Consider the following 16,104-nt stretch of genomic DNA (forward strand, 5'->3'; position numbering starts at 1 on the left):
ATGTTCCTAAAATATATTCAGACCAAGCAATCTGAGTAGAGCAAATAAACAAGTTTTTTGTAGACAAAGGAATGTTGTTTTGCCAGTTTGCCTGGGTCTCCGATGTAAATTGAGCCAGGTGAGGCCAGAGTACATTTACATCTATGGTAAACAAACTGATTAAGCCAATCAAAACAACAAATTGATTAGAGGATGAGGAAGATAGCATGGCATCTACACACCAGCAGAGGACAGGAACTGTGTCTGGGCTTAATTTTCAAATAATACATTTCAAAGGCTTACTGGACTAGAAAAAGAAGGGGAGAGAACCCCTTTTTTGTCCATATCTTAGGGAACAAAGTGGACAACAAGCTCTGATTCTGTGAACATTGGAGCTCCTGCCAGGAAGGACTGGAGTTGCTGTAAGTGAGAAAGCTGTTTAGGCAAAGGCTTAACTAGCTAGAATTAAATGTTAGGTACTAGAAAGCATGTTTTATTTTGTTTGTTTTCTATTTTCTATTATCTCTGCTTAGTATCACGTAAGTGTCTGTTCTTCAAAAACGTCTTCCTAGTTTTACTGTAAACCATCTCAGTGCTGTTTTGTTGAAGTATAGAGTGAGTCCTCAGCTAACCTAACAAGCTGGTGTGCGTACTGCCTCTTTTGAGATAGCACACTTAACAATTTTTGAGAGTATCCAGTCAGAGGGACTGGACACTACAGAGAGACGTCTCTGGAGAACTCAGGAACCGGGGTTCACTGATTTGTTACCTGCAAGACAAGGTTAAGACTGGCAGAATCTCAAGGATTTTACTTGCAAAGCGGACAGACTGGTGTGTTAGGGAGATCACACGTAGTCTGATCTCCAGCAAAGTTCTCCCTTGCTAAGGCAGAGGGTAACAGTGGTTTATGGTTCTGTGTTGCCCTGACTAGAGCACCACACTCCTATGTTGGAGGGCCCTCCCAGTCACAGTCTGCCAGGTCATCCCAACTTCTCATTCATATCTTCCACATATGACTCGCTTCTTCCATAGGGCTTATAAACAAGGAAATGGGTGGAAGCCCCTTCCTCTAGTTCTCCCAGTACATCTTTTCTGTCCATTAGATTCTCAGCTCTTTGAGGCATAGACTGTGAATATTTGCACCATGTACATTTTTAGTGCTCAGTGAGTAGTTATAATTATCAACTCCCTTGATCCAAAGTATCACTTGAGGCATGCAGAAAAATTACGGAATCAAGCTAGGGCAAAAGATATTCACATCTGTGGGATTTCCATTTTCCATTGTGCTTAGTTTCCCCAACTTGCTTAGTTTAGACATTGAGAGATCCTCTAAGCCTGAAAGTTGTTATAGGATTCTAGAAACCCGCAGTTTGGGAATAAATTGAGAACCCAGACTTGGGAGTGCTCCTTGTCCAGTTCTCAGACTCCAGCAGGAAATAAAATTCTAAAAACTGCAAGACTAAGTGGGGAGGAGAATAAGAGAGAAAGAAATCACTTTTGAAAGATGTATTACTCCCTGCCATTGACCCAGTCATGTAAATCCAACAGAAACAGATGACAGATTTTTTTAAATCTAAAAGATTGAACCAAAATGGCTGTCTTACAAACAGATGAACTGTAGGTAACATAACCAATATGTTTTGCTTCAGCAGCCAAATTGCAAAAACAACCTCATTTCCTCAAGAAGTACAACTTGATTTAGACAGTTTATTGCTCCATTGTATAGGTATAATATTGTTTTCCTTAATTCCAGTTGAGTGTAGCTGACTTAGAAATCGAAAGGTAGCTAATTTAAAATTGAAAAAGGAAACTCTAAGCCAGTGCATAATTACCCAATGGATTTCATTGCCAAAATACAGTGGAGGCTGAGAACTTAGCAGGGTTCTTTAGTCTTATTTCCTGATCCTGTAGCTGTTGTATCATCGGGCATCTGGAACCCTCTCCTTTCCAATCAGATACAGTATTTAGCCTTAATTCTGAAACGTTCGCGATCATGAACTTTAACGTCATGGCATTGTTATGTATAGAAAAGATCTGTTCAAGGTCATTTTGGAGATACTTTACACAGAAAGGATGGTCTTGTGATTCAAACACTAGAGTAGGACTTTGGAAATTTGGGTTCAAACTCTGCTTCTGCTACAGTATTCCTATGTAACCCTGGGCAAGACACTGACATTTTTCTGTGCCTTAGGTCCCCATCTGTAAAATGGAGATGATACCTGATTTCTCCCACTCTTTCTATTAGACTGTAAGTTCTTTAAGATAGGAACTCATTTCTTAGCTTGTGTATGTATAATGTCCAGCACAATGAGGCTTGAACTCTGACGATTTTGGGTGCTTTCATAATATAAATAATGCTAGCTTTATTATTTCTCTCCCTCTGATCCCTATACCTTTGGACTTATGGTAACTACATGCTTAATGTTATTGGTGGAGGGATACAAGCTGTAGTCCCCACAAAATGTTCAAAAAATCCTTCAAATGGTTTTTGAGTAACATGGAATATTCAAATATACAATAATGGTGTGATTTGGGATGACTTATCTAAATCCTTGGTAAGTAATATGACTATTCCAAACTCTTGCTGATATAACTTTCATATGACCATTGGAACCACCAAGAAGGGTGCATGGCAGATCTAAAGAACTTCCTAACTTTATTGTTGTAATCCCCTTCTCTCCTCATTGTAACTGTCCCTTATTGTATCTGATACCATTTTCAAATGAGCCTAAATCCCACAGGTTTTTCTATGGAACTTAGGCTCCTAAGTCACTGGGTACTTTTGAAATTTGCACCTATTGTGTCACCTGTTATACCGTGACCCCAAGTCATTTACATTCGATGCCTGTTTTGTCTGTAAAGTGCCTGGCACATTGAGCACTCAGTAAATGAATAATACAATAAGGAATGGTTTTAAAAATAGAAAACATATAAAGTGGTAGTGAAAGAAATGAAGTTTAGAGAAGCAGTGATTATTACCTCTTCTCTAGGTTCAGCTGCAGCACTTAGGCACAGTTGTATGTATCTTTTGTATGTTTCTTTTGTTTTCCGCCCCCAATTCCCTCCTTTTGATTTGATTTTAGACTTGTTCATTGTGCTTGGTAAATTATACTTGACAAAACTGGTGCATTTTAACATTCCTTTCCTGAAATTCACAGAGGCCTGTAAATGTTTTGACCCAACATATGTCATCTTATTCCAGAGCTAAGAGCAGAGGTTGAAATTATTGAACAGATGAGCAGCAGCAGTGGTAGCAGCTCATCAGACTCTGAGAGCTCTTCTGGGAGTGATGATGAAAGCTCTAGCAGTGACGGGGAAGAGGCTGCACGTATTTCCCCCTCTCAGCCACCACACCAGCAGTACAACAACAGAAATGCTGTTGCTAATGGTACCAGCAGGCCACAAGGAAGCAATCAGCTAATGAACACTCTCAGTAAGTAAAGTTTTGTGTGTTGTTGCTGTGGAAATCTGTGTGATGCCACCAAAAGGCATAGATTTTCTAAGCAGATTTAGATACTGCTGCAGAATATAGTTTACCAAATGGTTATCCCAAGCAGTTGCTCGCATGCAGGTTGAAATATTTGAAAGGGGGGAGACCTTATAACAAAAAGCTCTTATTTATTTGAAGATATAGAGCAAGGCTGGGCAAACTATGGCCCGTGGGCTGGATCCGGCCTGTCAGGGCTTTGGATGCGGCCTGCAGGATTGCCATCCCTGTGGCGCCGCGGACCCCGCACCGCTTCCAGAGCGGCCGGAACCATGTTCCTGTGGCCCCTAGGGGAGGAGGGTGGGGCAGAGGTCTCCACGCGCTGCCCTCACATGCAGGCACCACTCCCTGCAGCTCTCATTGGCTGGGAACGGGAAACCATGGCCAATGGGAGCTTCGGGGGAAGGTGAGGGCAGTGCACAGAGCCCCCTGCCCCCAGGGGCTGCAGGATGTGGTGCCAGCCGCTTCCGGGAGTGGCACAGTGCGGGGCCAGGGCAGGCAGGGAGCCTGCCTTAGCCTTGCTGAGTGCCGCTGCTGGGCCGGAGCCTGCACCCCAAACCTCTGCCCTGAGCCCCCTGCCGCACCTCGGACCCCTCCTGCACCCCAACCACCTGCCCTGAGCCCCCAGCCACACCCACTCCCACATCCCAACCCCTTGTCCCAGCTCTACATTCATGGCCCTACATGCAATTTCCCCACCCAGATGTGGCCCTCGGGCCAAAAAGTTTGCCCACCCCTAGTATAGAGGTTACTTAGGCATCAAGGGCTTGAGCCAAAACCCAAAAGAGTCCCATCAGCTTCAGTGGGTTTTGGAGCTGATGCTCAGTGTGACTGGGCAGCAAAGCCCGATCAGGGAGGAGTAGGATACAGACGCTCCCCAAGTTACGCAATCATTCCATTCCGGAAAGCCTTGCGTAACCTGAATTTTACGTAAGTCGCAAACGTATATTGAGCAAGCATAAAAACCAAACAATTACAATATTATCTGCTCTAAGTCAATCTTCTTTTGCTTACGAACTGGTCCTGCACTCTTGCTATCACTTGGTCACTTTCCAGGCATGATTTGAATGAAATAATAGGGTGAAATAACAAAATACAGTATCACTGAAATAACACGAGGCTGTGAGAGCGCAAAGCCTTCCCTTGCAGGAGATGCTACTGCTGTATTCCTCCACACACCGCATTACAGTACAGTACTTTGTGTTTCCGTACTCTATGCAATATTTTCCACAACTCGAAAATTTTATTTATGCCTTATGGAACTTTTTGTGTAAGGTCGAATTTGAGTAAGTCGGGTCTTGCGTAACCCGGGGAGTGTCTGTACACTTTGGGGAGGAGAAGAATTGTTTTTTAAATTAACAAAAAAGAATCTGAGCTTCTGAAATGTGGGATTGGCTGCATATATAATAAACCCCTTAGTGAAGTCGCTATGTTTGTGTGTGTGTGTGTGAGAGAGTTAGTTAGAAGTTGATATAGACGTATAAAGGACATGGAGCTAACTTGTAATAACTGATGAATACTCTATGTGACCTGGTTATTGGAATAATTACTGCATGGCTATATTGGGTTATTGGGATTCTGACTATCCCTAGGTTGGTTTAATTTAATAACAGGGCTGTTAAACAAGCAGGAAGGTGTCACAGTACCTAGTGAGCACCCTCTTGTGACCACTCGCTGGGACTGCTGTGAGGGGAATTCAACCTTCTGTGTCTCTGGATGGTTTAAGCTTCTAGAGCAGGGGCAGGCAAACTTTTTGTTCTGAGGGCCACATCCAGTTTCCAAAATTGTATGGAGGGCCGGTTAGGGGAGGATGTGTCTCCTCAAATAGCCAGGCATGGCCCAGCTACCGCCCCGTATCTGACCCACCCCGCACCCCCACTTCTCGCCCCCTGACGCCTCCCCCCCGGGACTCTACCCCTGTCCCCTGACAGCCTGCCCGATCTTACCCCCCTTTTCCCTGACAGCCCCTGGACCCCCCGCCACCCCATCCAACCCTCCCCTCCTTCCTAACTGCTCCCCCCAGGACCCCTGCCCCCATTCAACCCCCCTGTTTCCCACCCTCTAACCGCCCCAACCCCTATCCACACCCCCGCCCCCTGACCACCACCCCGCACTCCCCTGCCCTCTATCCAACCCCCCCCACTCCCTGCCCCCTTACCATGCTGCCTGGAGCACTGGTGGCTGGCGGCGCTACAGCCGTGTCACCCAGAGCAGCGGGACAGGCAGCCGTGCCGCCCGGCTGGAGCCAGCCATGCACTGCACAGCACAGGGCACCGGGTCAGGCCCCAGCTCTGCAGCTGCGCTGCCCCAGGAGCTTGCCGCCCAGAGCATTGCACTGGTGGTGGGGTGAGCTGAGGCTGCGGGGGAGTGGGAATAGCAGGGTAGGGGCCAGGGGCGAGCCTCCCGGGGCAGGAGCTCAAGGGCCGGGCAGGAGGGACCCGCGGGCTGTAGTTTGCCCACCTCTGTTCTAGAGCCTCAGCAGGCTACAGCGCTGTTTTCTCCCTGGGCCTCTCGGGCACATTTCCTGGGCACTGACTCTGTCTTTTGCCCCTTCTCCAAAATGGAGCTCCTCTGCCCTTCTGTTCTATGCCCCCAGGCCCAGCACTGACCCCCGAGATAACACAGTTGTTCCAACATACCCCTCTCCCAGATCTCCATCCAAGAGGTGTGAAGCTTCTGGTTACCGTTTAACTCCGTCAGGGGCATGCGGCAGTTGCGAAGCCTGTAACACCCACACTTTACACAGAGCGTTGTGCTCTTTTACTTAATCATACACCACCTAGGAGAATACAGATCATACAAAACAACAAACATCTTACACCAGTGTCCCTCGCTAGCTCACTGTTCCCTTGTGAGTCCTTGGGGACCATCGGTGTGGAGGGAGGCAGGCAGGCAGGATGTCCCCTGCCTCACGCAGGCTGTAACCTGCTGGCTGGTCTCTATATCCTGAGACCAAGTCTAAGGGTGGGAGAATCACGGGATTCCACCCTGAGAGAGATGAAGGTACGAGGCCAGCATCTATGGAGGGTGCATTCAGAGAGGTCAGAGAAAGGGTCAGAAGTGCAGCTAAATTATGCATCACGTCCTCTCAAACGTTTTCCCCTCCTGTGCTACTGTGCCCAGCCATCCTCATCACTATCACCCATCTTTCACTGACAGTTTAAAAGCATAAAGAATGTGAGGACGTGGAGGAACTGTAGAGAGACCCGCTCCTGTCCACCATAGGAGATAGGCAAGGGTGAGGAGATTATGGCTAGTCAAATTGCTATATCCCCTCTGTGGTTCCGCTATATGCTCCGTGACGAACTGGACCTAAAATGTGTGCTAAATGCCCATGGTTTCTGCAGCAGATTCGGGTAAATTCAAACATGGAGGGTTTTGGTGAATTAAATATGAAAATGAATCTGGTGCATCTAATCCTCCTTGATTAGTCCAGTACTTAGAGAGAAATGTGAGTTTTGCTAATTAGTATTTAGACCTTCACTCAAGGACATATCCAAAGCCCACTGAAGTCAGTAGAGTCTATTCACTGACTTAGTGGGCCTTGGATAGGCCCTCCTTTAGGAGGTCAGATTTGCCATGCTTGGAATGTGCTTGAATTTCAAAGGCTTGATCCAACATGTGTCCATGGATAAACCTTGATATTTCTGTAACATGAAGAACACCTCTACAGGGGAAGGCTTGCCATAGCATGGAAACCCCCCAAAAATGTTAAAAAGGAAGAGAAACAGCCACTGTCTTAGGGCTTGGCTACACTTACAAGTTGCAGCGCTGGGAGTTACAGCGCTGGTCATGCAGCTGTGTAGGGCCAGCGCTGGAATGTGGCCACACTGACAGCTACCAGTGCTGCAGTGTGGCCACACTTGCAGCACTTTCCAGCGCTATATTGAGAGGTGCATTGTGGGCAGCTATCCCACAGAGCACCTCGTCCCGTTTTGGCGCCGTTTTGGCGCTGAGTATTGTGGGAAGGGGAAGGAAATGTGTGGGTCATTCCGCTTCCTGTTCCAACGCCCCGTGGTGCATCGCTTCACATCCCAGCATTCTGTCTTTCCGGCAACGTTTGGCGCCATTGTGAGTGTCTTTCTGTTCTGTGTGTGAATCGCGATTTCTGTGGGAAATGGAGCCCGAGCTGCTGAGGACTGTGCTGATGAGTGTCGCCAGCACAACACGTTTGGCAGTCGAGCTATTCCTTCAGCTCCAAAGTGACAGTGAGGAGTCTGACGATGATATCGATATGGATTTGCCTGCCGCGTGTGACACTACAGTGCTTGTGGCATTCACGGAAATGCTTAGCACCGTTGAACGCCGCTTTTGCGCTCGGGAAACAAGCACTGACTGGTGGGATCACATCGTCATGGAAGTCTGGGATGACGAGCAGTGGCTGCAGAACTTTCGTATGAGAAAAGCCACTTTCATGGGACTGTGTGCTGAGCTCGCCCCCACCCTGCGGCGCAAGGACACAAGATTGAGAGCTGCCCTGACAGTGGAAAAGCGGGTGGCTATTGCAATCTGGAAGCTGGCAACTCCAGACAGCTACCGGTCGGTCGGGAACCAGTTTGGAGTGGGAAAGTCGACCGTTGGAATCGTTTTGATGCAAGTTTGCAAGGCAATTAATCGCATCCTGCTAAGAAAGACCGTGACTCTGGGGAGCGTGCAGGACATTGTGGATGGCTTTGCACAAATGGGTTTCCCTAACTGTGGAGGGGCGATAGATGGGACGCATATTCTTATTCTGCCCCCCCCCCCACCTGGCATCAGAGTACGTTAATCGTAAGGGGTATTTCTCTATGGTTCTCCAGGCGCTTGTGGATCACCGTGGGCGTTTCATTGACATTTACACAGGCTGGCCTGGAAAGGTGCATGATGCACGCATCTTTCGGAACAGTGGCCTGTTCAGGAAGATGCAGGCAGGGACTTTTTTCCCAGACAGGAAGATCACAGTAGGGGACATCGAAATGCCCATTGTGATCCTTGGAGACCCCACTTACCCGTTACTGCCTTGGCTCATGAAACCCTATACAGGGAAGCTTGACAGGAGCAAGGACCGGTTCAACTACAGGCTGAGCCGGTGCCGAATGACTGTGGAGTGTGCTTTTGGGCGTTTAAAAGCCCGCTGGCGTTGCTTGTATGGGAAGCTAGACTTGGGGGAAAGCAGCATCCCCGCGGTTATATCCGCTTGCTGTACCCTCCATAATATTTGTGAAGGGAAGGGTGAAACATTCAGTCAGGCATGGACCACCGAGGTTCAAGTCCTGGAGGCTGAATATGCACAGCCAGAGAGCAGGGCTAATAGAGAGGCCCAGCACAGGGCTACAAGGATTAGGGATGCCTTGAGGGAAGAATTTGAGGCTGAAAGCCAACAGTAATGTTTGCTGCCTTGCATGGGAGTGAATTGCACTGTTTACACTGTTATTCTATTATCCCTAAAATGATTTGCAGTGCCTCTTTCTTTACTGGGCTAAGGTATCTTTCACTATCTGCTATAATAAAGACTGTTTTCAAAGCCAAGAATTGTTTTATTGAAAAGAAAAAAACTTCCTTGACAGACAGAAACACAACATTTCATGAACACAAGAGGGCAGGGGTGTGGGTTGGTGAACTGCACAGTCACAAGTTTGCATACGTCCTGTCTGGAGTGCTGTGCAATGAATCCTGCACTTCAGGGTGCATAAACTGCATGGTGATGGGGGTTGAGTGCAGAGGGTAAGGGTTGTAGTTAGCAGGGCTGGTTGGTGAACGTACAGGTGTTGGAGGCAGCTGGTGGTGGTAAGAACCTGGATGCTGGGGAAGGGGGGTTTGAACTGACATTGGTGCACAAGGCAAAAAGCTTTGGGACGGGGGGGGGGGTGGAGTAGCACGGTAGTGCTCTGCTTGCATGGCAACGAGTGACTCGATAGAGTCCGCTTGGCGCGACAGGATGCTTAGCAGCTTCTCTGTGCTTTTCCTCTTGGCCACTGCATTTCTCTGGCGGGTCCTGCTTTCCCTCTGGCCGATCCTGCTCTCCTTCTCTCTCCACTCCTGCAAGTTTTTACTCTCTCTAGCAGAGTGAGCAATAACAGTTCTCAGCATGTCTTCCTTGCTCTTTCGGGGATTTTTTCTCAAATTCTGCAGCTTCTGTGCTGTGGTACATCTGGTCAGTCCAGCAGTCAAGGTCACTTTAGAAAAAAAGAATTGACAACATTTAACAGGGAAGCATTGTGTTCATTATCTCAAGACTGAAATTCCCACACACTGAAGGAGTTCTCAGTCCTCACTTTAGCATTCTTTTACCACACACATAACACAGCAGAAGCCACAAAATGGTGAGTGAGGGGTGCTTATAGAGGGAGAAGTGGGGCTTGAGTGATAGAGGGGTTCTGGTTGCTTTGGGTAAGCTTCAGTGATAGAGGGTTTGAGCGAAGATGCAGCTGCAGGGGTGATCTTCACTATCTCCCTATCTCTATCACTAGCTTCACTAAAGAGTCTCCCAACATTTTTCACAGGAGTTAATCCTGGAAGATATCTCCTTGCTGCGAGTCACTAGGGAACAGCGGGAGGCTCTTCTACAGCAATGTGGATTCCGCCCTGGACCCTATGCGGGTTGCCTGTGTTCAGCGATGGTCCCCCCCCCCCCCCTCGTGGCACAGTGGCGCGGACGCGTTAGCCTGACTGGGACAAGGACAACAGTGGCTCTCCCTATAAACCTGCGCAGGCATATTGCCCACGCTCTGGCTGAAACTTTTGCTGAGATAACTGCAGACGATTACCGCGACGTGATAGACCACATCAATGGGCTATTCCACATCTAGGCTGGCATGCATACAGCCCGAACCCCCCTTCCTCTCCAGAAACATTTCCACCCAGAAAATAAAAGCCACTTACCGGTAACCCGCTGCTCTGCTTGTCCTTCTGCAACTGCTGGCTGCTGCGATTGGGTACTTTCCTCCTGGCTTGAGAAGAGCTCCTGGCTGCATGCCTCAAGGGACTCTGGGGTGTCTTCTGGGGTGTCACTCACATATTCCTCCCCCCCCCGCCTCCGCCTCCTCCTCCTGTCCCCCACCCGGCTCAGAAGTGTCCATCGTGGTCCTGGGATTGGCAGTGGGGTCACCCCCAAGTATCGCGTCCATCTCCCTGTAAAAACGGCAGGTCGTGGGGGCAGCTCCGGATCGGCGATTACCCTCGCGGGCTTTGTAATAGGCACTCCGCAGCTCTTTAACTTTCACCCTGCATTGTAGTGCGTCCCGATCATGGCCCCTATCCAGCATGGACCTTGATACCTGCTCAAAGATATCGTAATTCCTACGGCTGGAGCGCAGCTGGGACTGCACAGCTTCCTCCCCCCAAACACTAATGAGGTCCTGTAATTCGCCAGTGCTCCATGCTGGGGCTCGTTTGCCACGTGGAGGCATGGTCATCTGTAAAGATTAACTGATTGCACTCCACACACACCTGGCTGCAGCAAACAGGAAGGAGATTTTTAAAATTCCCGGGGCATTTAAAGGGCGGGTCACCTGAGGCAAGAGCAGTAGAGTGCAAACTGATGAGCAGAGTGGCTGAACAGGAATTCTGGGATAACTCCTTATTCCCTGGAGGACAATTAAAGCGCTGGTGAGTGTCCACACCTGCTGAGCAGCGCTGGATCACCAGCGCTGCACTCCTTATACCCCAGCCCTGACGGGTTTTCAGCCAGCGCTGCAACCAGGGAGTTGCAGCGCTGGTTGTGCCCTGCAAGTGTGGACGGGGTGTAATTGCAGCGCTGGAAAGCCTCCACCAGCGCTGCAACTTGTAAGTGTAGCCAAGCCCTTATTTTTTTCAGTAGCTCCATTGCAGTGGACCTGCATTTGAGGGCAGGAATGTGGAAGATGATAGGGCACATGTTATAGGCCAGCTTAAAAGAAAGCATGTACATTACCCAAGAATGAAGAGGACATTTCTCATTCTCATGTTCACCAGAATTCTGCAAGAGAGGCGGCAGACAGTTGCTATATAGCAGTGGTCCCCAAACTTTTTCAATCACGCCCCCTCCTTGCCCGTAATGGAACCTGTCTTTGCCTCCCAGGAACCACGTCTGGGAGGGGGGCCAGAGCCGCAGTTGGGAGCCATGGCCGGGGGCCAGGAGCCAGGGCCTGGAGCTGTGGTCGAGGCCGGGGTCGCAGTCAGGACTGGAGCTGCGTCAAGGGCCTGGGGGCAGGGCCAGAGCTGTGGCTGTGGGCAGAGCTGGGTGGCACTCCTTCCCCACCCTCCATGGGGGCTGATCCAGGCACTGCTGTGCCCCCCCGCAACTTTCCTCTGCACCCCCCCCAAGGAGGGTGCACTCCACAGTTTGGGGACCTTTGGTACATACTATAAGGACAGTGTAGGTCTCTGGGCCTCCCTGCTTCTGACCTATCTTTGGGCCTCAGAGCTCCCTGGTTTTCCCCTTCCTCACTGACTTCTGAAGCAGAGCTATCAAATAGGCTCAGCCCGATATTCTTGAGCTGCCCGCACTTTCCTGATTTATCCACAGGCTAGAAGGGACCACTGTGATCATGTAGCCTGACCTCCTGTATGACATAGGCCATAGAACTTCCCCATAGAACAGCCCTATCTTCACTACTGAAACTACTATCTTTTAAAAATGGTTATTTTAATAGTGTAGATGGAGCCAGGGACTTCCCTAGTGTCCTGCCCAAAAGTCATATATGGCACTTTGGCTGGACGGAGGGTGTGGAATTAATTCCACAGCTGCTGAGAAAGCGAATGCTTCTTTTTGAACAGGGAGTAGTAGCCTTTGTGGTTGTGGAGCCAAGGAGACTCAACTTTGCCTGGATTGGGCCTTAAATAAACTGTGCAAATTTTAATGTTCTTGAATATGAAGAATGATTATATTAGACAAACTGCTGAGATGCTGTTCATGTTCATTTCTGTGTAATTCTTATTTAAATCTCCAGTTTAAATACAATAATTCTTAAATTTGAATATAATCAAAGTATGAATTAACTTCTGGTGTTCTTGTTTTTTTGTCCCCAATAGGAAATGACTTGCAGTTGAGTGAATCTGGAAGTGACAGTGATGACTAGGGCTGAGGTTTCTCTTTTTCTACTGCATATATATGAAGAACTAATTTACTTTTCAATGAGCCCAATGCTGATGAGGGAATTGGCACAGGAATAGCTCTGTGCATGGAATTTTAATAGAAGCAATGTATAACCCTATGGACTATCAAATGTTATTCTAAACAGAAGCTGAGGAGGATTTTACTTTGTTTATTAAGTGTATATTTTATGTATATGCTTAGTCTTTTAAAGTTTTAAATAGATATGTACAGTAGATAAGCCAGTCTGTGATCCTGACTACTGTTGATCTGTAAAGCATAATGCATATTCTTTTGATGTAATCTAAATGTTTCTTGTTCATGGGAGATGTTCAGTGCCGTAGTACATTAAGGAAAAATGTGTGTTTAGGACAGACGTGAGCCAACAATTCATTAAAAAACCCATGTGGGAGCTGGAGTTTAAACTAAATTTCATCACTAAACTGTCTTCTTCAGTTTGGGGCTTTTCTAATGCCTTTTTATTGCTATTTTTGGCTAACCGTGATGTGGGAGTGTTTTAAACAGTTGTAAAAGAAGTTATAAAATTGCCTCTTCAATCACTACCTTGTTGCACCAATGCCTTATGGAATAATTTTAAATAAAACTTCAGTTGCTGCCTCCATTATTAAAGGAAACAATACTAGAAGCTGTTCAAATTACCTTCATAAACAAACAGTCATGCATGTACACACACTGTGTATGTGTAATAATTGGCATTGGAGACAGGTATTCTCTCAAAGTAATGTTCTTAGGTGTTTTAAGTAACAAAAGTACCTACCTATGTAAATAAGAAGTAGGACAACTTTCTCTAATATATCACACAGTCTCATTTAATTCTGGTTTTCAGTCTCTAACGAAAACGGTTTAAATATAGAATATCAACCTTATTTAAATTACTCCAAAATACTCCATTTGGAACTGGAGAAAAGATATTTGCAACTGCAGGGCTAGAGCCCATTGCTACAAGATGATTACACCAAACGGATGAATAAACAGTTATAAGATGCAACTGGAAGCAGCCCGCCTTCTCCAAGGTTCCCTACATGGAGTTTTCCCCAGGTTGTTCCTTGGCATGGATCTCATGAGGGACAATGGGTCCTGTCATTCTTCAGAGCAAGAAACATTTACCCCTGTAAGGTTTTTTTGTTTGTTTGTTTGTTTCATTTTGTGCATACATGGGACTTAAGTGATGCATGAGGTTCATGCTGCCCACTCCACACACAGTTCAATTTCAGCTGTTACCCACATGGCATAAGGCAAGTGGCAGTAGGCGTCTAATGTAAGCCAGGAAATACAAAGCTAAATGTTTACTTTCCTGGCTTTTGTCTATCAGTGGTAGTATACCATCATTCATGTGGTTTTGTTTCCCTGTTTGTTAGGGTTTTTTTCTCTTTAAAAAAAAATGCATTGGAGGGCACTAGGGGAATTTTGAAGGAAGGTTATAAAACCCAGATTATTTTCCTGCATTCGATATATATTTAAAGAGGCATCTTTCTTGTACATATGTTTTTTTAAAAATATTTGGTTCTAAAAGAATATGATATGTATACATATTTTAACGCATAATTAAGAAATACAGTTGGTTTATAACCAAAATGATTTGATTTTTCTCTGTGAGCAAAGGGAATACAGGTGCTCTCTCCTAGCAAGCTGCAAAAGCTTTGGTCTTAACAATTGGTATAGCAGCTATTTAACTGAATGTGTGTTTGCAACCTAATTAGTAGTAATGGTGCTTCCAAAATATCATCCTGAATTTCCCTTGACTTACATGTTAGATAAGCAGTGAAGTAGCTAATAACTGCAACAACGCATTATAAGTTATTCAGTGGCTGCATTGTGCCCTCTAAAATATGGGGTGTTTCATAGTAAGTGTTCTGATTATTCTTCGAGTGTATGCAGTTTAAAAGGGGATAAGACAACATAAAAAGGAATATACCAGACATTGCTTATGATCATGTCTAAGATAGTAGGCACACTAACAGTACTGAGTCAGCACTCATCAAGCCAGAAGTCCTAAAATATACATACCCGAAAGGTCAGCATAGGCCACACTTGTATCCCACTCCCTCAAAAGGTTTTATGGCTTCTCGTGTACCCATGCTGTATTCCTTGATGTTCCAGCAAAACAAATTGGAACATCCCATGTTCTCAGAAACCAGACTTAACCAATTGGTTTAAGAGGAAAAGCTGATAGGAAAACGTTCTCACTTGTGTTTTTTTTCTCTAGGGTCAGAGAAATGGGTACTCAGGAATAATACAAAATTGAAGTACATATAACTATTTGGAGAATACTGTGCCTAAAGTTTATTTGCATAGTTTACTTTATTATAGGCTAAACATACGCGTGTTTACAGTTATGTGAAAAAATAATTTGCAGTGTAAAGCTATATCATTTTTTCTCTTTCAAATTCAGTTTATTTAAATAAAAAATGAAGTTTAGCAATCCAAATGTGTGTGTGTTTTCTTTTAAACTGGGAAACTAATGGAAGTGTCGCTTGGAGTTAATTTGGAGTGGAGGATATTTTTATTTACAGCAGCTCTTCATGCTTCATTGTGTAACCCAGTGGTCCCCAACCTTTTCGTCTGGCGGGCGCCAGACGAAGGACCATGGCGGCGGTGGAGCACTCGCTGAAATGCCGCCGAATTTCTGAGCTGAGCTGCTATAGCGTGTTAAGCATAGACGAGCCCTAGGATTTAAAAGTGTGATGTTAGATTTGTACTAAAGCCAAAATTTCCCCTAGTTAACAGTTTATCACATTCTAAAGTACAACTGCTTTTTGTTGGCTAGAGTTTTAGAAGGTGTTAAATTGACTGAGCTAACTACTCTCATAGCTTGAGCCAACGTCAAACCTTTAAATCCTGGGCTAGACACGGCATTCATCATTGCTGCCACTATCTTGCGGCTCTGGGAAAGGTTCTGTAGAAGGAGATTATTTTTATTTTTTTAGGAGGGATTTGAATGAGAGGGTGGGAGTGTCCACTGCCCTGGAGTAGAGGGGTGAGATGTAGGTTTTATTTTGTTCCTGTCACTGGCTAAGGACAGAGGGTGAAAGCTTGCAATAGTTTTTCCTCCATGCTACCTGACAGTGGTTTGAAAATTTGTTTGATCCCGAAACAGTTTGAAAATGTACTGGCTAGCAAAACCCTAATGAATTGTGAGAGACTGTGGACGAATCATGAGTTTGACCTCAAGTCCTAGAATTCCACTCAGTTCCACTAGGTGTCCCACAATCCACTGCGATAAACAGCCTATAACACATTGAGCCTAGCAGAACATTGCACCTTGGGATCCCTGCCCAAAATGCTGTGTGCTTATTTTGAAAAAGAGCAGTACTGCCTGGATGCTATGATTCACAGGGGAAGTAGCTGAAGCTGCTTTAGGCAAAGCAATGTAGCTATGCTCTTTTTGTTTTGTTTGATCTGAATAGCGACAGCAACAACAAAAATGTTGAAAACGCTACCGGGTACATAAGGCTTAAGTCTCATTTTCTTTCAGTGAAACCTGTAACTTCCTAAATAAAGTCTAAAAATGAGATGTAGCCTCCTAAATCACTGAGGTGTTTTTGAAAATGTTACCAAGTGACTA

At 46.2% G+C, this 16,104-nt stretch overlaps 1 protein-coding gene across 1 annotated transcript in view; it reads left to right on the forward strand.

The window, feature by feature from the left end:
* The window catches only part of EAF1 (ELL associated factor 1), a 28,763-nt gene extending 13,796 nt beyond the window's left edge, over positions 1-14,967 (forward strand). The window contains exons 5-6 of the mRNA XM_045005321.1: positions 3,182-3,412; positions 12,458-14,967. Coding sequence (XP_044861256.1) covers positions 3,182-3,412; positions 12,458-12,504 — 278 coding nt within the window. The 3' untranslated portion in view covers positions 12,505-14,967. The remainder of the gene's footprint in view (positions 1-3,181; positions 3,413-12,457) is intronic.
* The last annotated feature ends 1,137 nt before the right edge of the window (positions 14,968-16,104 follow it).

The sequence above is a fragment of the Mauremys mutica genome, chromosome 2, assembly GCF_020497125.1.
Source record: "Mauremys mutica isolate MM-2020 ecotype Southern chromosome 2, ASM2049712v1, whole genome shotgun sequence".
In the NCBI taxonomy this organism is placed as follows: Eukaryota; Metazoa; Chordata; order Testudines; family Geoemydidae; genus Mauremys; species Mauremys mutica.